General features: G+C 45.4%; 1 protein-coding gene across 1 annotated transcript; it reads right to left on the bottom strand.

The window, feature by feature from the left end:
* Window positions 1-261: 261 nt before the first annotated feature.
* MOGAT1 (monoacylglycerol O-acyltransferase 1) lies at window positions 262-27,807 on the bottom strand. Its single transcript, XM_068145487.1, has 6 exons — window positions 27,689-27,807; window positions 18,996-19,174; window positions 17,787-17,988; window positions 14,900-15,074; window positions 10,056-10,255; window positions 262-6,924 (listed from the first exon to the last, which is right to left on the bottom strand). The coding sequence occupies exons 1-6, from the start codon at window positions 27,780-27,782 to the stop codon at window positions 6,770-6,772; spliced, it is 1,005 nt and encodes a 334-aa protein (XP_068001588.1). The 5' UTR covers window positions 27,783-27,807; the 3' UTR covers window positions 262-6,769.

Genomic DNA, 27,807 nt, shown 5'->3' with positions numbered 1-27,807 from the left:
CTTGGCACTGCACTCCTGACCATGGGCTGCTGCAGCCCTGCTGTGGATCAGTCCCTCCTCAAATTGTTTGTGACTGCCTGCAAGAACCTGGATTCAGGTGATCCCTCAGGAAACTGCAGACAGAAATCCACCCATCCATCCATCCATCTTTCTTGCCCCCCAATTTCCCAGCACTTCATGAGCATAGCCTTAGACCCAGTTTCAGATGATTTCCTGAGCTGACCCAGCTTCCTCAAGTCCAAGGGATGAACTCCAGTCAACATAAACTCGCTTTGGTACAAACCTTTATTATTTCTTGCCACAGCCATCATTGAAACAATTGACATTCATATTCAACAGGCACCACAGAAAGTTACCAAGTGTAAAATCCTATGTGTAGTTCACAAAGTGAAAACTCTTGAGGACTGACTTTCTGTAAACAGGATTTGGCAGAGAGATGTTCACCCAGAAGGGAACCTGCAGCCACTGTCACCTTGAGTGGCTTGGGAAGGCAGTGGTTTGGGGGCAGAGCATCTTGGTGATAATCACCTTCCCTGGGATTACCCATGTCATGAAAAGGCACTAGGAGAGCCACACCACCAAGGAGGCCACCAGAGATCTGAGTGCTGCTGGATTCTTCTCAGAACAGCTGAGGAGAGCTGTGTCACTTCCCTGACTACCTGTTTGCTCTTGCTTTGTCCAGCATGACCTGCCCCTCACAACTGCCTTAGTACTTGTGCTTACCAATATGGGAAGTCTCCTTGTGGCTGCAGCAGTGCTAGGCCTGGTGCCTGCAGTAGGCACAATGGGACAACAGCTCCCAAGGCTCTGGCCTTCAAGCGCAGTGTTGCAGGGCTGCTCTACCAGTGTTCACACGCTGACACAGGATACAAGACAGACATCACATCAAAGTGCTGAAGTGGATCCAGAAGAGAAGTGAAGCTGGTGACTGGTCTAGAGAACAAGTCCTGTGAGAAGCAGCTGAGGGAACTAGGGTTGTCTAGCCTGGAGAAAAGAAGGCTCAGGGGAGACTTTCTCACTCCCTACAACTCCCTGAAAGGAGGTGGGAGAGAGGCACGGGTCAGACTCTTCTCCCAAGGAAGACACAATAGGATAAGAGGAAACAGCCTCAGGTTGTGCCAGGGGAGGTTTAGGTTGGACATTAGAAACAATTTCCTCCCTCAAAGGGTTGTCAGGCTCTGGAACAGGCTGCCCATGGAAGTCCCCACCCCTGGAAGGATTTAGAAGACATGGAGCCGAGGGACTCGCTTTGGTGGTGACTTGGCAGTGCTGGGCTAACGGCTGGACTTCATGATCTTAGAGGTTTTTTCCAGTGGAACAATTATATGATTCTGTGATTTTAGATGACACCATGCCCATCAGGTTTAGAGACTGATGCTCTCTACACTAGGCAATTTGCCAGTGAAAGGACCACCAGAAGCAGTACACAGCAGTTAGTGAGAAACACTATGAATTCAAGTAGCTTGGAGATTTTGTTACCTTCTCCATCTCCCTGCGTTACAAGGCAATGAAAATTTCCAGACTAACATGATCCCTACTTGTCCTAACTGTGCCAGTTCTGGGTGGTGTTCAGAGCTCACAAATAATCTTCCCATGGAATTCAGAGGTAAGTCTGTCTGCAGGGTACCCCCTGGACTAGATATTCCTTAGAAGTTCCAGAGAATTAACAACAGTCCATGGTTACTTCCCATCCTCACCCTACAGCTGGTGCTTTTGAATTTACATCCTGAGCTTCTGTATCATTAAGGTAATGGGAAAAGAGCAGAGTGAGAATGAGAGGAAATATCTCATTAGAGCAGATGATCTAGGACAGAATGGTCTGACACAGCCTCCAAATTATTCCATCGTGAATAAGCAGCACCACACATCACAGCAGGCAGCAAAGGAACAAATCACAGAATCCCAGCATGGTGAGGGTTGCAAGGGACCTCTGGGGATCATCTAGTCCAACACCCATGCTAAAGCAGGCTCACCCACAGCAGCTTGAACAGCACTGCAATAGCCAGAAGGGTTTGGAATCTCTCCAGAGGAGGAGACTCCACAACATCTCTTGGCAGCCTGGTCCAGGGCTCCAGAACCTTCACAGGAGAGAATTTTTTCTTCCTGTTCAGGTGGAACCTTCTGGGTTCCACTTTGAGCCTGTTGCCCCTTGTCCTGTTACTGGGCATCACCAAAAAGAGTCTGGCCATACCCTTTTGCTCCCACTCTTTACCTATTGATAAGCATCAATGAGATCCCCTCTCAGTCTTCTCCAGACTAAACAGCCCCATGTTTCTCAGTTTCTCCTCATCAGAGAGATGCTCTTAGCATCTTCATAGCCTCTGATGGACTCTGGCCAGTAGTTCCCTGTTTCTCTTGAAGTAGGAAGTGGGCATAAGTGGACACAATCCTCCAGATTTGGCCTCACTGGGGCAAATCCAGAGGAAAATACACAGCTGGCTAAGGAAAACCAGCTTATCACTTACTAAGTCCTCAGGATCCCAGAAGCCTCTTTCCTAGTTATCAAACCTGATGTGTTTGATCTCCCTAAACACATGCCCTTCCCAGAGCTGAACCAATCCTGACCTTAAGATTGTGTTGTCACACAACCATATTGTATGCATACACAGTCCTTCAGAGATCTTAACCCAGAGAGAGATGGACAGAGAGTGAGGAAGGAAGAGGTCTACACCACAGTGAAGGGAATGGAGGACAAGAACACATAGGACCAAGAAAGCTGGAGTAGAGGTGAGTTGTGGCACACTGACAGCAGTCTGTCAGAGAAGGGGGCTGCTTCTTCAGGCATCATAAACTGCAGCCCTGTTATCCTAGAGACAGAGCAGGACTCACTGACTTGGTGATGATCACCTCTGACTAACAGATAGACACAAGAACAGCTCTCCTGAGGAAACCAGCTTGTTGCTGGAGGGGTTCTTGGAGCACACAGATCAAAACATACACCCGCTCTACCCGGCAAATATTTGTTCAGCTTCAGTTCATTAGGAATCCAGCCCACAGGAGTTGAGATATTTCTGCTCTTTAAACATCATTCTCCCCAGAGTTTTAGCCTTTCCCCAAAGTTCCAACTGCATTTCTTCTCCAGAGACTTCAGCCCAGCAAGCACACAATGTGTCCAGTGCCTTTGTGGGGCCAGTGTTGCTGTTCCTGGAGCACCCCAGGTGACTGACTCAGCTGCAGATGCCCCAGGCTACCTGACAAACCTGTGCATATCCTGTCAGAGCACTGAACTGATGTGATATTCAGGCACCAAGACTGTTTGAAGCAAACTAAACATGCCAATCAAACCAGATTTGTGAAATCCACAGGCAGATAGAAAGTATTCATAAAGACATGGATTTATCTCACTAAAAATCCAACAATAACCAAGGCCAATGGAATGAGGTTCAGGAAGACCAAGTGCTGGGTCCTGCACTTGGGTCACAACAACCCCATGCAATGCCACAAACTTGGGGAAGTGCAGCTGGAAATCACCTAGCAGAAAAGGACCTGGGGGCACTGATTAACAGCTGTCACATCAACACAGAATATATCTGGTTGGAAGAGACCTCCAAGCTCATCCAGTCCAACCCTTGACCCAGCACTGAAGGGTCAACACCGATCCACGTCCCTCAGCACCAGGTCCACACAAGGCTTGAATGCCTCAAGGGATGATGACTCCATCACTGCCCTGGGCAAACCATTCCAATGTTTGGTAATGCTTTCAGTGAAGAAATATTTCCTAATATCCAGCCTGAACCTCCCCTGGCACAGCTTGTAACCATGTCTGAACATGAGACAGCAATGTTCCCAGGTGGCCAAGAAGGCAAACAGCATCCTGGCCTGTACCAGCAATGGTGTGGTCATCAGGACCAGGGAAGGGTTTGTGCCCTCAGCAATGGTGAGGCTGCACCTTGAATACTGTGTTCATTTTTTGGCACCTCATTACAAGAGCATAGAGGAGCTGGAGTGTGTCCAGGGAAGGACAATCAAGCTGGTGAAGGGTCTGGAAAACACATCTTATAAGGACTGGTAATGAGGAAACTGGGGTTGTTCAGCCTGGAGGACAGGAGGCTGAGGGGAGGAAGTTGAAAGGAGGTTGGAGCAAGGCTGGAGCGAGGTGGGTATTGGTCTCTTCTCTCTAGTACCAAATGATAGAACAAGAATAAATGGGCTCAAGTTGCACCAGGGGAGGTTTAGATTGGATATTAGAAAAAAATTCTTTACTGGAAGAGCAGCCAGGCATTAGAATAGGCTGTCTGGGGAGGTGGTGGAGTCACCATCCCTGGAAGACAAGATTTAGTGGTGACCTGGCAGTTTGTTTGGACTTGATGTTCTTAAAGGCTTTTACCAAACAAAATGAATCTATGATTCTGGACTACAGTTCCTTTAATGGAATCACAGAATGGTTTGGGTTGAAGAGACCTTTCAAGGTCATCCAGTCCAACTCCCCTGCAATGAGCAGAGACATCTTCAACTCGATGAGGTTGCTCAGAGCCCTGTCCAACCTGACCTTGAACACACCATCTGCAAGACTGATGCATTTTAACCAAAAAGGAAGAGCTGGCCAAGATGTGTGCCTCTTCTTTTCTTAAATGGATATCCACATTTAGGCTAAACCTTGCCTCACATTCAGGCACATCTGGTTTGTACACATCCTCTTAACCTGCTGCACTCTAGAGTTGCGCTCGCGCTGCCCTGCAATTAGAGGTGTGTCACACTGCTGCACAGCTCTCTGCCTGCTTCCCCACATCTGTCAGCTGGGAAGAAAAAAAACCCACTTTCTTTGGTGAAGTTTCAGAGGTGGAGGGAACAAAGCAGGCCCCCTTTTCTCTGTGGAAGCACTTGGCAAATGGTAATTTTAATTTATACAAGATGTAAAGGTCACATGCTTGCCCCACCAGCTTCCTCACTACATTTGTCCTGTGTCTGCCACCTGTCCCGGGCTGAGTTAGAATACAACTCATTCTGTTCAGTGATGTGACTTTTCTGCTCAGACTCTTCAGGAATTCCATCTCACCTATGTCACAGGCAGTACAAAGCTGAGGGATGACCAAGGTCAGGCCTCTTCTTGAATGGTTGGCCTGAGGAGGACCGCCGTCCATTCTGCTTTTGATCCTGATCCACCTATTCCTCAATCCAGTCCCAGAATCTACCCCCTGAACCTGTTCCTGCCTGCTGCTCACTTCAGTCTGGAACTTCTGCCACAGCATCAGTGGTGACAGTGATGTCATTGTCATCAGGGGGCTGGGCTTGATATTGGTTTGTATCTATTTGTATCTGTTTCATTTCATTGACATTATTTCCATTCAAGATGGTTTAGTTTTATGTTCTACCCCATCAGTCTCTGTCCCTTATTCCCTTTCTTTTCCTTTTGTGTCTATCAGTCACTTGAGTGTCTATCACTTGTCCAGTGGCCTGCTCAGCCCTAGCCCTTGACACAATCTCCTCTGTGCCAGGAACTACCAAACAAAGCTGCTTCATCTTCCAAACCAATGACCCCAAGCACAGCTTGTCCAAAAGAGTCACATCATTCAGTGCTTCCCACCACCCAGCCTACAGATGCACACAGCAAACTGCACCACTGTACTCCTCCAAACAGGGTCTACTCTGCTCCCCAACTTGGACAAACCACTTTTGCTGATATCTTTTCCAGGGCAGAAAGCTCCTATTTAGTCCTGAATCCACATGCAAATAGCTTATAAGAGCCCTCTGCAGCAAACAATACACCTTCATTTCAGTGGAAGAGCAGCAGGGTCTCCTGCTTTTCACAGACCAACCTGATGTTGTGTTTGATACATGCTGGTCAGTCTCTGAACTCCTCAGCAAAGACTTCTCAGGTTTATACTGTTCCTGCTCATGCTCAGGCAATTTCTGCTCAAGCTAGGGCTGTACAAACATCTGCATGGAGTCCCTCACTACCATTTCTGGTATGGGTGAACCTAAAAGGACAACTCAAAGCAGCCCTGGCTCACTATCATTTCTGGTATGGGTGAACCTAAAAGGACAACTCAAACTAGCCCTGGCTCACTACCATTGCTGGTGTGGGTGAACCTAAAAAGGACAACTCAAAGCAGCCCTGGCTCACTACCATTTCTGGTGTGGGTGAACCTAAAAAGGACAACTCAAACCAGCCCTGGCTCACTACCATTTCTGGTGTGGGTGAACCTAAAAGGATAACTCAAACCAGCCCTGGCTCACTACCATTTCTGGTATGGGTGAACCTAAAAGGACAACTCAAACCAGCCCTGGCTCACTACCATTTCTGGTGTGGGTGAACCTAAAAGGACAACTCAAACCAGCCCTGGCTCACTACCATTTCTGGTATGGGTGAACCTAAAAGGACAACTCAAACCAGCCCTGGCTCACTACCATTTCTGGTGTGGGTGAACCTAAAAAGGACAACTCAAACCAGCCCTGGCTCACTACCATTTCTGGTATGGGTGAACCTAAAAGGATAACTCAAACCAGCCCTGGCTCACTACCATTTCTGGTATGGGTGAACCTAAAAGGACAACTCAAAGCAGCCCTGGCTCACTACCATTTCTGGTATGGGTGAACCTAAAAAGGACAACTCAAACCAGCCCTGGCTTCAAGGCTCACACCCTAAGGATTATTTTTTTTTCCCAATACAGTAAGATAAAAATCAATAAGCCATCTAATAATCCCTTCTTAAAATTGTTCCTTACACAATTACAGATTGCAAAATACACAAAGTACAGATTGCAAGAAAGGCATCTTTCACCATACATTGGCTTTTTCCATAAGGTTTGGAAATGCAGACTGTCATTCCCTACTCAAAAATGAGAGTTTTATGCTCGGGGATCCCATAATTTCTTTTGTGTTCTTCAAACAACGTTCTGAGTTTCTGTAGATACAATGCATGGAGCTGTTCAATCTCCTCAGTAGTGGGGTTCAGGTTCTGTTTTACAGGGATGGGGCTTCCCACTGCAAATCAAACACAACAGTAGCATTGATTAGCTTTATGGATGTCTCTTTGGAAGCAGAAAAGCTCTCCCTCCTGTACCAACTCCACCACTGCTCCCAGCAAGGCGGCAGAATCACAGCACGATTCTCTTGGCCTGGGGCCATGTTTTATTAGAATAACCCTTTATTAGAATAAACCAAAACCAGGTTGGAAGAGACCTTCAAGATCATCGTGTCCAACCCATCAACCAATCCAACCCACCCAAACAGCTAACCCATGGCACCAAGCACCCCAGCAAGTCTCCTTCTGAACACCTTCAATGACGGCGACTCCACCACCTCCCCAGGCAGCCCATTCCAATGGGCAATCACTCTTTCTGTATAGAACTTCTTCCTAACATCCAACCTGAACCTCCCCTGGCGCAGCCTGAGACTGTGTCCTCTTGTTCTGGTACTGGGTGCCTGGGAGAAGAGACCATCATCAGCCTGTCTACAACCTCCCTTCAGGTAGTTGTAGAGAGTGATAAGGTCACCCCTGAGTCTCCTCTTCTCCAGGCTAAGCAGCCCCAGCTCCCTCAGCCTCTCCTCATAGGGCTTGTGTTCCAAACCCCTCACCAACTTTGTTGCTCTTCACAAACCTGAGCCCTGGGTCTGGTTCTCCACTTTTGCTCCAGTTCAGATGAAATGAATTTGAAACCCTCATCATCCCAGTTCAGCAGCAACAGAAGCAGGTTAAGCTCTAACTTTAAGAGGCAGTTTACACTTCAACATGTACTGTGTGCTGTCTTGACATCAGAGTAGTACTCCACAAGTGCAAAAGAGCATGTAAAAAAGTCACTGTCCTCTGATCTGATCTGAATACTAAAGGTATCCAGTGTGAGGGACATTGCTACGAGGACAATGGTGCCCTCAACCACAAAGCCACAGGAGCAGGGCTGAAGGAAATACAGATACTCTCTGCTCAGTTCAACGTGGCTATTGCTGAGCCAGCACCAGAAATGTTGGTGGCTGCCTCATCCTAGAAAATGTTAACACATAAAATCTCCAGACCCTGAAAGGTGTCTGTGAATCATCCATTTTCCACAGGTGTCACTCTAAGCGAGGTGTTCTCCAGCTGCTGCACAAAGCCCCGCTACCTGCTGTGAGCAAGAGCAAAAAGGAGCACAGGAGGCAATTCCAGTAGGCAGCCGGCTCCTCTGCTAAAGGCTACAGCTACAAAGCCTGTGAGACACTGAGAGAAGCTTCCCATGACCTCAGTCTTCCTTGGCTTGTTCAGTTGCTACAGATTTTGACAGCTGCTCTTGCGCTGGAGGCACCAAGAGCTTAACAGACCCAGCTGAGGTTACAGAGGAAGTCAGGAGAAAAGCAGAGAGCTAAAAGCACCCCCCAGGAGCTGTGACAAGTGCACCTGAAAATCCCTTTCAACAGATGTTCCACTTCAAATTGGATGGTGTTGACTAAAGTGAAGGCAAGTCTAGCCAGAAATACAGAAGGGCTGATTCTGCGTTTTCCTGCCGCAGCTTCAGCTGTCAACTGCTCCCAGGCCCTAGATGGTGCTGAAATTCAGACTTTATGTGGCTCGGGGTGGAAACCCAGCCCTGAGCTGAACAATACCTCCGGGGGTGTGACATCAGTAGACATCCAACACAGGATTTCCAGAAGCATGACCCCCAAGCTCTTCTGCAGCAATCTGCTCCTAAGAGCAGAGATTTCTTAGGACTGGAAACTAGGTAAATCTCTCTAATTATATGTGCAGCTTTAAGCAACCTGCTCAATTTGACATCATGTAATCACAGAATCACTTAATTGTTTGGGTTGGAAGGGACCTTAAAGATCATCCAGTTCCAACCCCCCTGCCATGGGCAGGAACACCTACTAGATCAGGTTGCTCAAGGCCCCATCCAACATGCCTTTGAACACTTAAAGGATTAGAGCTTCCACAAGTTCTCTGAACAGCCTGTTCCAGTGTCTCACCATCCTCATGAAGAAGAATTTCTTCCTAATGTCTAATCTAAATCTGGTTTGTCCCAGTTTGAAGCCCTTACCCCTCATCCCGTTACTTGTCTCTGTAACAAGTCCCTCCCCAGCTATGTTAGAGTTGATTCTACTTCTGAAAAGCAGTAATAACAACTGTAAGGAAAACCAGAAGGACTTCACTTGCCAAACCAAAACCACTCAGACTTCACAGACCTTGGCTGATGTTGAATGGCATCTCCTTGCTTTAGGAACCATGGCTTCTGAATCAGGAGGAAACCTGCAGGTATCTGCCCACGTTACCAACGTGGCCAATGGGCTCACATGATGCTCACTGTGATTCAGCAGATTTCAGGAGCTAACACCTTCCAAGCTGTGTTGAGCCACACTGAGACACCCTTCCCCAAGAGTGCAGGGACATGGTGGTAGTTTCCAAATATGATGAAACAGAAACACCAAAAGTAAGGGATTTCCCAAGATCATACAACAAATTGTGTTGCAAGACTCTGGCCTCGCTGATTTGAAGCACTCCTGTGCCATAGATTGCTCTTGTCCTTGCAGTAAATCATAGAAACATAGAATTATTTTGGCTGGAAAACACCTTTGAGATCATCAAGACCAACTGCTATCTAACTCTGCCATATCTGGTGGCTAAACCTTGTCTCTCAGCATCACATCTCTGCATCTTTTAAACACCTCTAGGGATGAGGATTCAACCACCTCCCCGGGGAGCCTGTTCCAGCTGAGACCTGGGGCTGTTTCTGTTAATGTTCCTCATCAGGGAGATATTCCAGTCCCCTCATCATCTTTGTAGCCTCCACTAGACACTTCAGTAGTTCCATGCCTCTCTTGAACTGGGGAGCCCAGAACTGGACACAATAGTCCAGCTATGGCCTCACTAGGGCAAAGTAGAATGGGAGGAGAACTTCCCTTGAGCTGCTGACCACGCTTTTCATCTGTGTAAGAAGATTTGTCGTGGGACAGAAAGGGGAAAGGGAGAAAAGAATCTCCTCTTTTAGCTGAAGCAGCACAGAAATTCAAAACAAAGGGGGGAAAAAGGCAATACTGATTTGAAACCTCATATACTTGCTTTAGATGCACAAAACCCAATTGTTTCTGTTAGAAGAGATTTATAAAGTTACACTTGAGAAGCACCAGGAAAGGCACAAGGAACTCACCCACAGTATGAATAGGTCGTCTGTAAGGTATTAAGCCAAAGCTGTATTGAAATATTCCTCTTGCATGAAACAGTGGTAGAGCAAAGCCCATCATCTTCTGCAGCTTCTCCTGTACGTTCCTGAGCCATGAACCTTTGGGGTTTGCAACTTGCTTGAATAGCTCATTCTCACCAAAGGAGAAAACGGGGACCAGATGAGCCCTGGAAAACAAGGAGCACATTGAGAACTGGCATCAGCCTGCGCTTCGCTGCGGCTCACATCAGCGGCGTGGCAATGCTTTCACAACAGCCAGCATGGAAAGCCCCAGCAGCTCTGGACTTCAGCAGCAGCAGGCATTTGGCTCCTCTGATATGCAGCTGCTTTGGGGTTTAAAAAAACACCCAAAAAGCCATTGGCATCTAACTACACACTAGCTTTTGGGCAGCGTTTAGCTGGTTGTTACCCATCACAGCTTTTTATGGCTGTTCTTAATCATAAAAATTAATAATTGGATATATTATAATAATTATGATGATCTTATCCGGCACTATTACAGCAAGTCCACCCTTGTTCCACTGCATTTTCTCCCTTGGCAAGCAAAGAAGCCTGACTGCTAACCTTATAATGCTCCCAGCTGGCAGGCATCAAAACCAGATCTTGGCTTTGCTCTGCCTTTTGACCGGAGCAAGGCACTCTTGATTTCAGCACAAACATCCTGATAAAAACCAGACATCTGTACAGCCACGAGTGTAATGCCAAGCTCCTCTGCTCTCCAGTTCCCAGTGAAATCCTGCTTCCTCCAGACTTCTTTGAAAACGCTGCCCTTAATCCATTATTACCAGAGGTCAAATGCTACCCACAGAAATTACACTAACTCTCTTTGGCTCTTGCACAGCCTAATGAATTCTCATTCATTTCAGGAATTGGCTTGGGAGGAAAGGCACTGACTAGCTTCTGGACAAGCTGCTTTGGCTGATGGAATCAGTGCAGTTGTCCCAGCACCCAAAAACACCATTATGTTTAAAACCTTGACTGCAGTATGCATAAGTTTCATCACATAGTATTCCACAGAGTCTAAAGAAGAAAGAGCAGAGTAATCCTAAGCAGTCTGAAGGATACAGAGGGGTTTTATTTGCTTTACTTAGGTAAAATTAAATTAGGGAAGTAAAATTACTTAATTAAGCCTTAGCTTCTATATCTTAGCTCCACACAGCCCACACTATCTTTGAGGAAAAACTTACTGTAAAATAGCAGCATTGCTCTAATATTCTTGAGATTAATTAGCACAGAGCTCTGAATGCCTGAGGATGATGCACTGAGGACAGAGATGTGGACAATCAAAGCCACCCTGGACAGAAAAACTGCCTGCTCCTACAGCTTCTCAAGCCTCAGGACCCCCAGAGATCACCAGTCCCACTCGCTATTCAGACTGGTGCCTTCCTCAAACAGAGCATTTATCACCAAGCCACCTGTAAAGGAAATATTGGAGAGCCTGGTACATAGTGTGGCTGGGTAAATACTCCATTTTTTACTACAACATGAAGACAAACAGGAACATCCTGTGGTGCAACAGTATCCTGAGACTGTGGGATTTGTTTTAATCTAGTAAAGGCTTTTGCAAGATGCTCTGTAGGAGGTTGAGACAGAGAAATAAGTAACTTATGATTGTGTAACTAAAGATAAGGTAGTTGATGCATTATTTGTGTCAGGATTTCTTCACTTCATATCAGGTATCTGTACTATCTCAGGCCAAAATGTCTTTTAAAGGGTACAGAGGACTTTTGCTAACATAATGAGGCCATGTTTGACAAGCTCCTGGCTGAGGAACCATTGCTGGTAGAGAAGCCAGGGCCAGACAGCACATGTCTCTGTGTTGCCCCTGCTCTCTTCATTGCCTCTTCCTCTCTTGGTATTTGGTGATGCAGATCAAAAGAACCAGAAAAACATGCAGGTGCTGATTTCAGGTGATTCTCCTCATGCACCTCATTCCAGCCTCCCTCATCCTTTCATTTCCACTTGAGTGGAAAACTTGTTTCACATTTTGGAATCATAGACCTATTTTGAAAGGTTAGAAAGGATCTTTAAGATCATTAAGTCCAACCACTATCTAACCCTACCAAGTCTGGTGCTAAACCATGACGCTCAGCACCACACCTCTACATCTTTTAAATACCTCCAGGGATGGTGGTTCAATCACATCTCTGGGAAGCCTATTCCAGTGTTTGATAACCCTTTCAGTGAAGGAGTTTTTTTCTAATACCAAATCTAAACCTACCCTGGTGCAACTTGAGGCCATTTCCTCTCATCCTATCACTTATTACGAGCCAGAAGAGACTGACCTGCACATCACTACAACCTCCTTGCAGGAAGTTTTGTTAACTGCAAGAAACCAGCTCAGCACAGGAGAGACAAAGACTCGTTGGAGAGGGTCCAGAGGAGGCCACAGAAATGGTCTGAGGGCTGGAATCCCTCTGCTGTGAGGACAGGCAGAGAGAGTTGAGTTGTTCAGCCTGGAGAAGAGAAGGCTCCAGGGAGACCTTATAGCGGCCTTATGCTGAGTGGGGAGACACTGTCCAAGGTTTCCCAGTGAGGTGGGAGATGCCCCCATCCCTGAAACCATTCAAGGTCAGGTTGGACAGGGCTCTTATCAACCTATTCTACTTGAAGATGTCCCAGATCACTGCAGGTGGTTTGAACTAGATGACCCTTAGAGGTCCCTTCTAACCCAACCCATTCTATGACTCTATCACTGCCAAGAGTGCTGCAAGAACTGTAACAGCCTACTGCCTCACAGCCCTGCTGTACAGAAATGAGGTCAAGGTTGCCACACTTCACACAGAAACAGGTTTATTCTTGATGGTGCTCAGCCCCAGGATGACCTGTAGTCTATCGGTTACGGTGACTGTGTGTGAGGGGCAAGCTTCAAGTTGCTTGGGCAAAGACAGCCCCAGTGGAGCGCTGTAGACAAGTCTCTCTCAGGGGAAGACCATCATGAGAAACTGAGCACTTCATAGGGGAAGACATGGCCTATTCCTGTGTTTTGTAAGTGTCCTGATATTGGTGCTGTGTGGGGGGATGCTTTTGAAATCAAGGCCACTAGTTTCTCAATCCAAATTAGTAGAGATAAGAGATAAACAACATCCTTTGCCACTTGACAGATCAGACATTTGGGGACAAGCTCAAACAAAAGTGCCCCTAAATATTATTCTGATCTTGAAGGTTAATAAATAAAAGCTACTGATGGTGTTTAGGATCCCACTGGATTAATCATCAGTGGAGCAGATATTAAGTAAAGACTCATTTAGGCAGTGAAGTGTGGATTGAAATTCACAAGTGTTGTTTATGGGTACAAATCAGATGAATAGAATAGAATAGAATAGAATAGAATAGAATAGAATAGAATAGAATAGAATAGAATAGAATAGAATAGAATAGAATAGAATAGAATAGAATAGAATAGAATAGAATAGGACAGACCAGACCAGGTTGGAAGAGACCTTCAAGATCATCACGTCCAACATATCATCCAACACCACCTAATCAACTAACCCATGCAACCAAGCACCCTGTCAAGTCTCCTCCTGAACACCTCCAGTGATGGCGACTCCACCACCTCCCCAGGCAGCCCATTCCAATGGGCAATCACTCTCTCTGTGTAAAACTTCCTCTTGACCTCCAACCTGAACCTCCCCTGGCGCAGCCTGAGACTGTGTCCTCTTGTTCTGGTACTGGCTGCCTGGGAGAAGAGATTAACCTCTGCCTGTCTACAACCTCCCTTCAGGTAGTTGTAGAGAGCAATAAGGTCACCCCTGAGTCTCCTCTTCTCCAGGCTAAGCAACCCCAGCTCCCTCAGTCTCTCCTCATAGGGCTTGTGTTCCAAGCCCCTCACCAACTTCATTGCCCTTCTCTGGACTCGCTCCAGCAAGTCAACCTCCTTCCTAAACTGAGGGGCCCAGAACTGGACACAGGACTCGAGGTATGGCCTAACCAGTGCAGTGTACTTTCTATCAGAGTGTTACTTTCTATCAGACAGGTCCTGTAAGTGCCTCTTTAGAAGAGTCCCTCTTGGAATTTTGACACAGAATAGTGACCTTATTCCATGTGCAGAGAGCTCTTCTTCTCAGAGACCGCTTTTTGTCCAGTTAATAGCTTAAAAACCGGTTACAGATTTCTCAAGCCTAATAGGTTTATCTCCTTGCTTCACGTGTCGCTATATAATCCTGGGAGCTGTTCAGAAAGCTCAGTAGGAACGAGTCATTGCTTGCAATACTTCTAGTACACATCCAGACCAGTCCAGCACAAACACAACAGCGTACGCTCAGAAGATATTAACATCACCTCTGTTTAGTTTCACACTGACAGCTGCTTGATAGTTGCAAGCTACTTGTTCTTGAGATTTGCACCAAAAAAATTCCCAGAAATTGACTTTTGCAATCTTCAACAGGCAATCTCTAGAATGAAGGTGAAGGTGTTTGCTTAAAAAGATAAATTCTGTAAATGGAGGCTATCTTAGGATGGAACAGAAAGCAGAACATCTGCTCCGCTCGGCAGTAACAGCCAAGGTTTACTAATTCATTTCATAATTCCTACTCTTTTGCTAGTACAGAAAACAACTGAAATGAAACACCAAGATATGCTAATAACACCCACAGTTCATAAATTATGAAAGTTACAGGGAGTTTTCAACACTCCCAGGTTGGATCTAGGTGGACAGATTGGCTCCTGTGCCAGATATCTGCCCATTCTCTGACAAGTAACTCTCTCAAATTCTAACTCTGAGCTTACTGCAAAGAATAAGACTGACATTTAACAACCAACCTGTACTCACAGCACGCTTGCTACAGCAGCCCAGATGGGAAACCTACCCATGCTTCAAGGCCATTTTAATAAAGCCCTTCCTCTTCAGGATGTTCAAAGTTAAATTTCCAGGATGTGCATTCAGAGATTCCTCTGCTCCTCCGATCACGATGACGGCCGCGTGGCCACCTCTTTTGTTATTCAGCACGTGCGAGACACTCTCCTTGGATGCAGAGACCATTCCTTCAGGAGTAAACATTGGAAGAGTGACCACTGGATCTTCATGTGCAAGTACAGTGGAATTTAAGACATATTTTAAAATAGCAAAATGATGTTTCAAAATTATTACAGCACAGGACAGAGTTCAAAGAGTTGAGTTCAACTTCCTCACTCTGCAACAGGTTTGGTCTTAGGTAAGTCCTTGGATTTCACACTGATGAGCTAAATGCTGTTTGATGATCACAGAAGTTTTGAGATTGTCAGGGAAAAGTGTGCTCTTCTGCCAATGTAACTCCCCCTCAGAGAGCTTCTGTGCCCAAGAATGGAAGAGCTGAATAGCAGCAGCTAAAGGCATACAGCAGGTGCATATAAACAGAGGGACAGAGGGTTTAACAGAATGAATAGAGGACTTGTGAATTCAAACAGATCTACAGTGCCAAGCTGATCCCCTTTGAAGCTATAAAGCAGCAGCTCTAAGGCAGTGGCATGGCAGCAGGAAAGGCTCACATCAATCTATTTAGGCTCAAACAGCAGAATATATGAAGCTTTCCTGGTATTCCTGTCAATCCTGGTATTTCTATTCAAGGCATGCCACTGTACGAGTCTTCAACATCAAATGAGACCTTGCTCTGAACTCAGTGCTTTAGAAAATCCCCTTTCTAAGCTCTACTACAAACACTCATGGTGGTACCATTTACCCAGATGTCTGAGTATATTGTGTTCACAGAATCATAGAATTGTTTTGGAAAACTCCTTTCAGGTAGTTGCAGAGAGCAAGAAGGTCTCCCCTCAGCCTCATTTTATCCAGGCTAAACAACCCCAGGTCGCTCTGCTGCTCCTCAGAAGATCTGTTCCCCAGACCCTTCACCAGCTTCACTGACTTTCTCTGAACCTGCTCCAGCACTTCAATACCTTTCTTAAAGTGAAGGCAGTGCTGTAGGGAGTGTGTTCAATTAACATAATCTAAATGGCAAACTAGAGGTCAAGTGTTGTTGGTTTGGGGGAGTTTGGGGTGGGGTTTTTTGATTTGGGGTTGGGGTTTTTCTATTTATTTTTTTCCCCCTCCCCCTCAGGGCTAGAATCAAAACATGCTCTTTTGGACCCTAAGCAAACACTCCATCTCTTGTCACCCACTTGATTGTTTTTTTTTCCTAGTAGGGACATTACAACATAGACTATGAAAATCTCAGAAGAAAGGGAAGATGACTGTGATCTAGTCTTGAAGAACTCCAAGAGGAACAGCTTGCTACTGGAGCAATTTCATACCTCAATTAAAAGTTGCTTCCATTTGCCATGTTACACACATTGTTACTCAGAATATGCAGCTGACCTGAAACTCACAAATAATTTGAGTCTTGTTCACCCCTGAGCAGGGTGAAGAGACAGGGGACAGAATCACTGTCTTTCCCCAGGACAAATATGTCTCCATACTGAAGCTGAGCTGTCAGCCCACACGCAGGGCACTGTTCCCTGCAACTCAGTAGTGCTGCAGCTGCTCTTCCCTATCACAACTGCAGCCTGTCAGGTTTTGCAGACACACAGCTGAAGACTGGGAGATGAAACAATGTGATAGGAGCATAGCTTTAAGTGTTCTATGATTTGACTGATAACCTGCATTATACCAAAGGTCCCCTCAGTTTTAGCAGCTGCACAGCTGTAAGAAATGAGTTACAATGCTGCTGTTCCTTTATCATGCTTTTCACTTGAGTTGTTTCTCACCCAGCACGTAAATATTTATTCCTACCAGTCAAGATGCCAAAAATGTGCAAAGCTGACTTCCAGACTAGGCAGTGTTTTAAATTATCCTGTTCCACCACTGCCAATCCCTTAACTTTACAAGCTTGAAAGAATTTGCTCAGAAATCACACTTGCATGGAAGGGCAGTCCCAGGTGTGTTGAAGCATACATAGATATGCAATTCTGATATTAGCCTGAGCATGCTTCCACAAATGGAACAGTTGCAGAGCTTATCTGACATCACAGAGTCTGTGCTGCAGCCAGGAATAAGAGCTAGATCTCTGTCTCCCAAACCCACTCTTGTGCACCAGAACATTCTTGCCCAAATGCTCTAGTTTAAAGCAGTAAACTAAGAACTATTTAAGTAAAACAACTCCTGAATTAAACTGCTGTAGGGGAACACTAATGCTGATTTCATTACACATTCTTCTGTTCCTCAAACATTACTGTTTATTTCTATCTTGCCATGAACATAACCCCTTTATGACAAGGGCTGCTCAAAACCCCTTGTAAAGAACTCATTGCTCAGAGAACAAAAGTTCCTGTCTTTAGAGTTTATATCTTCACTAAAATTACACAAAGGTGCAAGATGGGACCTCAGTCAGAAGTAGGTAATTAACTTCCCACTAGAAAGATATTTGTAATGAGCAGGACTTTAAGCCTTTCAAGGAGGGATTATCCTCGATTCGTTTTACAAGTGTCTGCACAATGACTAAGCAATGTTAATGTGTTCTAGTAAATAGCTGGTGCTCAGTGCAAGGGAAAAACAGCAACTGCTTTCAGAAAGAGAAACCCCTCAGAGACAGAGGTTAACAAAACCATGAATTAAATGTTTCAAATTGTTTTGCAACAACAGGTCATCATAAACCAGGTTTAATACAGCACCAACGCTGAGCCTTCTGAAGTGCAATTGATATTGATAGGCAGAGGGAGAGATTGTACATTTAAAGCAGAAGCTATAATACAGAGCAATAGTTGAAACATTCTGCTTTTACCTACCAGCACTCATTACATATTCCCTGAAGAAGGGGCAGCCAAACCAGATGGGCATGATATGAAGGTACGGAGTAAGCCCAGGAAACAGATTTTTGAAGCCTGAATCAGTGCAGAAGTTTCCAAAGGCTCCAGCTACCAGGACCCCATGAGGGTGAAAACCAAGTAAGTAGTTGTGATTTGGACTCAGGTCTGACGTTTTTATAAGCTGAAAAATAGAGACAAGTGGAGGGTATCATAACACTTACCTCAGGATTGTCAAAACCAACAAGCATGGAGATTGCACGTTGACAGGACACAGAACTGATGGTAGTTCATTTCTGCCTGGGCACTTTAAACTTCTGCCATATTGTACCACTGCACAGATTTTAAATGTCTACCATTTACTGTGCTGGGGGTCTTGTGACCCAACAGTCCAAGCAGAAAATCAGCCCCAGCCCCTCTTTTATTCACTACCACCCAGACTTCCCATGGTTTACAAAGAGAAGTTTATCAGGAGAAGTGTGGCCAGCAGGTCGAGGGAGGTGATCCTCCTCCTCTACTCAGCTCTGGTGAGACCCCACCTGGAGTACTGCCTCCAGTTCTGGAGGCCCTGTTACAAGAGGGATATGGAGGTGCTGGAACGTGTCCAGAGAAGGGCCAGGAGGATGAGCAGAGGGCTGGAGCACCTCTCCTGTGAGGACAGACTGAAGGAGTTGGGGCTGTTCAGTCTGCAGAAGAGAAGGCTCCGAGGTGACCTCATTGTGGCCTTCCAGTATCTGAAGGGGGCCTACAGGAAGGCTGGGGAGGGACTTCTCAGGATGTCAGGTAGTGATAGGACTAGGGGGAATGGAATGAAGCTGGAGGTGGGGAGATTCAGGCTGGATGTGAGGAGGAGGTTCTTCATCATGAGAGTGGTGAAGCCCTGGAATGGGTTGTCCAGGGAGGTGGTTGAGGCCCCATCCCTGGAGGTGTTTAAGCCCAGGCTGGATGAGGCTCTGGGCAGCCTGATCTAGTGTGGGGTGTCCCTGCCCATGGCAGGGGGGTTGGAACTAGATGATCCTTGTGGTCCCTTCCAGCCCTGACTGATACTATGATACTAAGCTTAGTGTTCACAGTGGAGCAAGCATTCAAATTTTACCAAGGATGCTTAGCTTAGATGTTTGCCCACATTCACAGCTACTTGAGCTATTTCTGCTCCAACATTCACAGTTCTGTGAGGAAACTTTTACTCACGTGAATGGGAAAGTATTCCCTAAAGTAATTCCAAACAGTCCAGCTTCTGACCCACTGGGACCGTCGGCCGCCTCTGCAGGGTGTCTCCCAGTCAAGGTACAGCCACAGCAGGTACAGAACAGCGAGGAACCAGAAGTTGCTCAGGATCAGGATGACAAACAATCCACAGCAAACCTCCGCTAGAAGGGACAAAAAGAGAGATGCACAGCAAGCATTAATCACACCTGTCTCCTTTTAAGGCTTTGATTTCCCTGCCCTGACATTTTTATTATGAAAGCTAAGTTAGCTCAGTCCACATTGTGTGGATGTTGTTACATTGAGGGTGGAAACACCTGTTTCAAGATAATAAAATTCAGTGCTTAACTTGGCCCATGAGCACTCTGTGTTTTCTCCAACATGAATCCTTTCTTCCTGAATTTCAGCCTACTTTAACTGTACCTTCAGAGTAGACAGGGATGCGTTGTCATAGGCTAAGAATGACACACAAGCAAAGTCCTGGTTAGAGTAGGAAAGAAAGGAAAGAACGTTCCCATATCTGTCAGGGAATGAGCTGACAAATAAGGAATTGTATTTGTTCTGAGGAAGAGAGAAAGGAACAACCATGAATAAACCCAGAAGCATGATCAAGTCTACTGTTTTGAAGGCTATGCTGCTCCTCAGTACCATCAGCAAAGCAGCCTACTGCTTCCTGGCTAAACAGGCAGCCCTGATGTTGCACAGAGCAGCATCTCAGTAAGTGCTCTAGAAAAATACCACAGCTAAATGAAGCCCACTGACCTCCAAAGTCCATGTGGAAAACTCCAAAAGTTGCTTTGAGTCCTAGAGAACATTGTTCATGCAGGACAAGTAACAGAGGTCAAAGATGACACAAATTCCACTGCTCCAGAGAAAGAACTCTCTGAGAGTCCCACACCAGTAACACTCCAAAATAGGGCACAGAGATACTTTGAGGAAAAGTCATTTTCTGTTCTTTGAAGAAGAGATCCTGAAACTACAGACATGTCTAGGAATGCTAATCTGGAGGAGATGCTAAAGTTCACCACCTAAGTTTGAATAAGTACAAGAAGTTCTTTTAATTGCCATAAATCAATTAATTTCAAGTTGTTACACAAGTATCTCTATTTCACACCCTTCCTTGCAGAAGGACTTTTGGCTCAGTGTAGAATCACACTGCTGTTTGCCATCAGTGTTCCAAGCCAAATATCTGAAAGGTGCTTTGCATCCTTGCTTTGAGAGCTCATTAAATCAGCAGTAAGAAGTGCCAGATAGCAGCTGTAACACTAGGGAGACAAACACACATGAGATAACAAACTCACTGCTTTCCTCAGCTGGGACACGTTCCTACGTGCATGTAAGGTATGGGAGACAAGTGAGCTGTCAGCACTTCCTGAGGGGACCTCACCACCTTGTAGGACAAAGCTGATTTATTGCTGCATTTGCAATGAGACACACAAAGCAAATTCCTCCTACCATACCTCCTTATTATTTCACTGCTTTAATAGCCTGCAAAAATGAGTTAAACACTGATGACTCAAACCCAATGAGCCTATAAACAACAAACCAGTGTTTTCTCCTTCAGAGAAGACAGGGAGTAAATAAATTACAACAACTCCACCTAAATTCATTAGCAAATTCCAGGCAAAAAGTGAATAACTTGGAATTCATCACTTTATTGTTTGCTTGGGTGTAGCTCCAGTGTGCACTGTAAGCGTAAGTTTTTGCTTGAACTTGACTTAAAGCTTTGAAAATAACTCTCTGGTGTCTTGAAACAGTGCAGGGAAATAAAATAGGGATTAAGACAAATCTGGAACTCGGAGCATCCAGTTTGCCAACCAGCATTGGTGAGTCCCCTTTCTTCCATTTCCCCATTCACACCATGAAGAAACTCACCTGTGGCAAGAAATGGATTAAGGCTGGTACATAGTGTTAGCTGGCAGGACTGGCAGCCATCCCACCCAGTGATGTTTGAACTCCTGATGCTTCACACATTCAACAGACTCTGAGTTTGCAGCTGCAGGCACCAAATTCATCCAATAATACAATACCACAGAAACAGAAAGCAGGAAACCAGAACTTTGGTGGAGGATATACAGGTGATTCAGACAGGTGGAAGCTCCAAATGCACTAAGGAGTCAAAAATGTTTGAGTAAGATCTATTGTGAGGGTCACCAAGTCTAAGGTTGTCCACTAGAAGTAAAGCCCCACCATTAATCTCAGAGAATTTGCAGACTGTGGCCAGCCAGTGCAGGTCTATCCCAGACAGCCAAGGCACTCATCCTAATCCAACCAGCACCACTCTCCTGAGTACTGCCAAAAGCCACACAAAGCAGCTCACACTGAGACCTTTGGACTGCTCAACAACTCATGAACTACAACCATATTGATATTCCAACAACAGAACAATCCCTTCCTCACTTTCAGTCTGCAGAGCAGCAACGCCTCTGAGCTGGATGCCTAAGGAACAGCACATTGGAGGGAACACACAAGGATAATCACGCGCTGATGTTTTCATCCCCAGTGACCACTTGCTCCTCTCTGTTATCCCTCAAGGTACCACTGCTGAGTTGATTTTGGCATTAAAAAATTCTTTTCCTGTTTAATGGATTCTTTCATTAAAAATCAGCCTTAATTTCTAGATAAATCATAAAGAAAGGGATAGAAACTGAAGTAATACATACAGCAACAGTCCCACCAAAGATAACAGGCAACACCTGAGAGAAGGCAAGCTGCCAGGGCAACAGTAAGCAAACTCATGCCTCTGCAGTGCAGTGCCTGGCAGAGTTTACTTAGAAAATATTTTGTATTTCAAATAGAATGATGATGTTATGATGATGTGGTGGAGTCACCATCCCTGGAGGTGCTCAAGAGGAGATTGGACGTGGCACTTGGTGCCATGGTCTAGTAGTCATGAGGTCTGTGGTGACAGGTTGGACTCGATGATCCTCGAGGTCTCTTCCAACCTTAGTTATACTTTGATACTGTGATGTTAGTCCTACTCTGTTAAGATCCCACTAGTCCATGCAATCCTGCCAATATACACATTCCTGCAGACGTACTGTCCAGCAGAGAGAAAGATGGGAAATGATTTAAACTAACTGCACTGGCAAAGGGTTGAATCTCCAGGACTGAGGTGGCAAGGAGGTCAGCATTTGTTGAATATGTATCAGTCTCCTGTCGTGGAAGTCCTTTGTCAGGTCACAACCTGTCACAAGGATATTTGAGCATTCCTACCAAAGGAGCTGCATTTCAACACTCCCGAGATAACAAATGCAAATCCTCAGATACCAAGGTTTGGAGGCTGGTTTAAAGGTTGGAATTTGGTGGCAGTTTCCAAGCAAGCAGACATTTCCTCGGCAAATACTGATAACTAGATACACAGAGCATCAAGCATGACCAACTTACAGACAGAGTGGTCCGGATAGAGTAAATACCCTGGTTACTAATTACCAAATCCTGAGACAATATCCCAAATTCAAGATATATATTTCCTGTTTATTTCTCCTTAGGCATCCACAATGAGCTATGTTCATATACAGATTTCCAAGCCAGGGTGTGATGCCATTTCCCCCTTATTTAGAGAGATAGAAGCAAATAAAAACCAAATCACAGAATCTCAGCATGGCTGGGGTTTGGAAGGCAGCTCTGGAGATTATCTAGCCCAAGTAATCTGCTAAAGCAGAATCACACAAAACAGCTTCCCCAGGATTAGAATGTCCAGGGAGGTTTGGAATCTCTCCAGAGAAGGAGACTCCACAACCTCTCCGGGCAGCCCAGTCCAGGGCTCTGGAACCCTCAGAAGAAAGTTCTCCTGCTTGCTCAGATGGAACCTCCTGGGTTCCAGTTTGTGCCTGTCACCCCTTATTCTGTTGCTGGGTACTGCTACAAGGAGCCTGGCCCCATTGTCTTGCCTTCTGCCCTTTAGATATTGATAATCATTGAAAACATCCCCTCTCAGTCTTTTCTCTCCAGGCTAAACATCCCCAGATCTCTCAGCCTTTCCTTGTCAGACAGATGCTTCAGTCCTCTCAATCTTTGTAGCCTCCACTAGATTCTCTCTAGTAGCTCCCTGGCTCACAAGACACTGAGACATGGTTAAACCCTCTCCCTAAGATAAAGGTTAACAGAGGCAGCATTCCTCAAAGCCCTGTTCTCTCCATGATCACACATCAGTCCCTGCCCATGGGCCAGCAATAAGCTTCACAGACAGATGAATACAGTGACAAAACCCAGGCAGCAACACCAGGAAGGGCTCATAGAGCTTAGTTGAGATTTCTTAGGTATCAAAAGAGGGGTCTTTAAAAATGCTTTAGGGAAGAATGAGATCATTTTAGTCAGCCAGCTACAGCTGATGAATTAAGCAGCGCCAAATAACAAAACATCCTGACCTGTTTGAGGAATTGTTCTTTTTTGCTTTAGCACATGACACTAACACCTGCTTTCTCAACACTCGAGTCACTTATTATTCCATCAGCGATATCTCACTCTGTGGCAACATTTCATCATTTCTATTCTTTGGGGAAGCCAGAGACACAATTCGATACTGTCTCCAGCCGTGTTCCAATAACAGAGCGCTTCATCCTACATGCCACACACTCATGAGAGCACAGGATGTGCTTTAACACACAACAAAGTCTTCAGCATATTATTTTGTGGCTTCATGAATAGTAAAGTATAGCTTTTATTGCATACTGGTTTTGTATTATTAAGTAGTTTGCAAATAAACACCTGGGTGCATGCACAGCAGTCACTTCCTATATCCCCAGTAAGATGATCAGCACACCACTGCTGCACCTAGACACTGAGCCACAGAAGATACATCATTCTCCCTGACCACCACCTTATCTCAAAACAAAATCCTGGTATCCTCATCACAGAGTTAAACCCCCTCTCATTTCCATCTCTCATTGCCTTGACCAAGGTACTTTACTCCATCCAAGTTACCTAGTTCTGCATTTTATTTTGTACACACATTTGATTTTTGTACATTCCACTGTCACTTTTCACATCACATGCTCAGAAACTGGCAGAGAAGCTCACCCACTCACCCCTCCAGCTTTATTTTCCCTACCAAGCTGCCATTTAATCAGTGTACATTACAGAGGAATAAACCCAAAAGGCTAAAGCATCTGCACAGCAGCACTTCAACCAAATACCATTGATTCTTCATTTACATAGTCTGGCATTTCAATGAGCCCTTTTGACCTACTTCCTGCCTAGGTACTGATCTACCTGCTGACACAAACTGAACCTCAATCACAGATGTCCAGCACTGAGGCACACAGCTCACCCCTGCAGCACACTCATGTACAAGGGCAAATCTCTGCTCAGTTACTATGCAAGAAACAGAAAACCTACACTGGTTCCCAACAGGAGGATATCAGACATACTACTAACTGCAGCAAAGTTAATTCAGTTCATGTTCTTAAAGTTTCCAAGCTTAAAACCGAAGAGTTCACACAGGGACATCCATTGCATTCATCACCAGTGACAATTACGTTGGTGTATACGCACCATGCAACTTACAGTACAAAAATTAGAGTGATGAAACCTGCTTGTTCCAATCCCCAGGTGACTTTCTGCCTGGACTTGGGCTGGACAATGGGACAGCGATCACAAGCAGGTATCAGCACGTGGCTTCACAAGCAGACATGACACGTGTGCTGCACAAGCTTGGAATGGGGACAGGTCTACCCTGGGACTGTCAGCCCTTGGCCAAGTCAAGTTACAGGCCTAAAACTACATCTATCAGAACTGCCTGGTTCAGCTCCTTTTTTTTTTTTCCCCAAAGCAGGTACTCTGAAATTGCAAAACTTCAGAAATTTGCTGTTTCAGCAGTGAAACACTAATGACGTGGAATCATACTTCAGCCTGGAGCTGTTTTGTATTGCTGCTGAACAGGGCAAGAACAGCATCATTTTAGTGTTTGTTTTTCAGTTTCATAGAATGGTCAGAAGGAGCCTCAAAGATTGTCTACATCCAGTCCCCTGCCATTTGGCAGATACACCTCCTGCTAGACCAGGTTGATCAAGGCCCTTGCCTTTGGACACTTAAAAGCTTGGAACCTCTACAACTTCTCTGGGCAACCTGTTCCTGTGCCTCACCACTCTTCCTAAAGTCTAATCTGCATCTGTCTTGTTCCTGTTTGAAGCCATTACCCCTCATCCTGTCACTAAATGCCTTTTTAACAAGCCCCTCTCCAGCTATCCTGCAGGTCCCCTTCAAATACTGGAAGGCTGCTCTGTAGTCTGCTGGGAGCCTTCTCTTTTCCAAGCTGAACAACCTCAACTCTCTCAGTTTGTCTTCATAGGAGAGGGGCTTCAGCATTCGGATCACATAGCCCTCTGAGCCCCCTCTAGCAGTTCCATGTCCTTCTTGGATTGAGGGTTCCAGAGATGGGCAGAAGTCTCCAGCTTGTGCTGGACTCAGTTCATAGCTTTAGACTCCAGGCTGATACCACTCCTCTTTTAATAGCAAGCCCATTTAAACCATTTTTCTTTGTCATGGAGCTTCACCCAAACTACTGTTGCCTGCTGCAATCAGAGCACACACGATTGGAAACCATACAGTGGTTTCAGCTGTATGGTGGGACACTGTTAGTTGGGCATTTCCCTCCTCTAATCCAGCTCTTACACACAAGTGTTTAAGGATTTGCTTTGCTTCTGGTGTCACACTGCTGAGTAACTAACAGAAGAGCCCCTGCTACAAGTAAAACCTGCCTTCTCTGCTTGAGGGGGAACTTTGGCAGCGCACAGCACAGATCAATGAAGTGCAGGAACTTGGAGACAGAATTTTAAAGAGGTTTCTTTTGTACATAATGAAATTCTGTGCACATCTATGCAGCTTTTGTGAGGTTGAGGCATGTTTGTTCTGCCTACACTCTACAGAACAAGCCACATAACTGTAGTGCAGCCCCTGCCCAAGGCTTTGCTGTGTGAAGTAGTGCAGTTTCGTTGATACAGCGCTACTGCAGCTATCTGTTGAGCATTTGTTCACTGATTTGCCGTATGAGCAGTGGTGAGATTCTGAGTCCTCAACAACTACTGTATACAGATATTTCAGGCCAATTTTGAGTAGTCTTTAGCCACACTTCTTGAAGTCATTTAGGACTCAGCCACCAGAATTTTCCTGGAGAGAAGTGGAACTTTTGGGCTAGGTCATACCAAAAAGAGTATGTCTGACTGAAAGGGTACATCAACAGAATGAGAAGGTCACATTGGGTAGCTCTAAAGATAAACACCCCTAGGAAAGCACAAGCAGAAGGTTGTTATTAGAACCCATTTGCCCACAAAATTCAAGCATTCTTGCAAACAGGCTTTTCCATGCTCACGTGCACTCACTGAACACAACATAAGCAGCTGTAAGCCCACTCCTGTGTTCATTTTCCTTGACATGTATTTCCAGACAGCACCAGCTACAGAAGACAGCTGCCTGCTTCTCCCATTGAACTGTAGCAAGAGAGGATTTTCTGCAGCCTGATCGCTTCTAGTAAGCACAGAAGGATGCGATCTTCTGCAGCAACCAGGGTAGGATGAAGTATTTCCTGACACTGCCACAGAACTTCCACTGCATTATCATTAGACTGGAATAATGGCATAAGTCAAGATTTAACTCAGTAACAGAAAATTAAAGGCACAGGCTGTTTAGAATGTAGCCACCAACATGAACATAGTCAAACCACACAGAATTTAGAGGTAACAAAACAGCCAAGTGCTAAGAATTAACCTGTGGAGGTGCTTCACACCCTCCAGGCTTTCCCCACATACTCAAGTCTTTAATGTGGAGGTTAACAACCCCAAAAATATCAACTGAGACATCAGACCGCCAAGATACACAAGGAAAATATGCACACATTCCTTCTCTTAAACTTAAGTCCTAAAGTACAGATGATCATCAAGTGTCCTAACATCTCCACTAGCACACAGGTTGTCAGTCACTCTGTACCCCAGAACAGTTTTGATCCACACTGACTACTCAATAACCACTTGCTGACACAATCCACAGATCTGCTCTTAGTGTTAAGGCTTAGCTTACCTTATCAAGTCACTCATCACGTAGAAGATAACCGTTCATAAGATTTGCTGCTGTGAATAGCTGTTTAATGATAGGAGGGTATCAAGATATTAGGAAAACTCACTTAGAGGGGAATCATTGGTGGGAAATATTTATCAAATAAAATTGTTAAGAGCACTGTTCTTAAAGCAAGTGGGGGCATACTTCATTAACCCACAGAGGTGGCTGCATTTCAGACAGTTCACTGTCCACTTACCTAATCATCATCACCCAGTTAAATAAGAGTTTTATTGAACTACAGCATATAAAGTTACATTACAAAATGAACACAGCATTAGTGTGGCTCCTGTTCAATAAAAAGTTAATTGTCTAAAACCCAGTGGGTGCCTCGATGAGTAGACATGGTCATAAGGTTTCTAAGATGCTAATTTAAAAAGAAACCACAGAAAGAAAGACTCCCCCAAAAAAAAGAGAAAAAAACATCCAAAGCTTCCAGGGAAGAGAAGGTGCAAGCCCAGAAATGCGATGCTCTTCCCCATCAGGGGACAGCCAGGGAGCTGCTCGCCACCCTGACACCTCTTGTGGGTGACAGCGCAATGCCCACGGGTGACGCTGGTTAAGGAAAAAGCCGATTCTCTCCCTTTTCTCTCCGAGGCAAGGGCAGGAAGGAGGAAGGCTGTTACCCAGCAGGAGGAAGGAGAAGATCCACTGCAGCACGGCGACCGTCTGGATTCTCCTCTTCAAGGGCACGTCGAGCGGGGCAAACTCGATCTTCATGCTGCCAGCGGGAAGAGCAGCGCAG

Source organism: Melanerpes formicivorus, unplaced genomic scaffold (genome assembly GCF_026170545.1).
Source record: "Melanerpes formicivorus ecotype bairdi unplaced genomic scaffold, bMelFor1.0.p_v2 SCAF_12, whole genome shotgun sequence".
Lineage (NCBI taxonomy): Eukaryota > Metazoa > Chordata > Aves > Piciformes > Picidae > Melanerpes > Melanerpes formicivorus.
This window is presented reverse-complemented; position numbering and strand designations above follow the sequence as displayed.

Bases quoted from the DNA above. Each gene is read 5' to 3' on its own strand.
- MOGAT1 (XM_068145487.1), bottom strand. From the start codon at position 27,782: ATGAAGATCGAGTTTGCCCCGCTCGACGTGCCCTTGAAGAGGAGAATC. The intron at 15,075-17,786 runs GTAGGTAAAAGC...TTACTCCTGAAG, and splicing joins GGAATATGTAATGAGTGCTG to GAATGGTCTCTGCATCCAAG. The intron at 10,256-14,899 runs GTAGGTTTCCCA...CTTGTTTTCCAG, and splicing joins AAAATGGCCTTGAAGCATGG to GGCTCATCTGGTCCCCGTTT.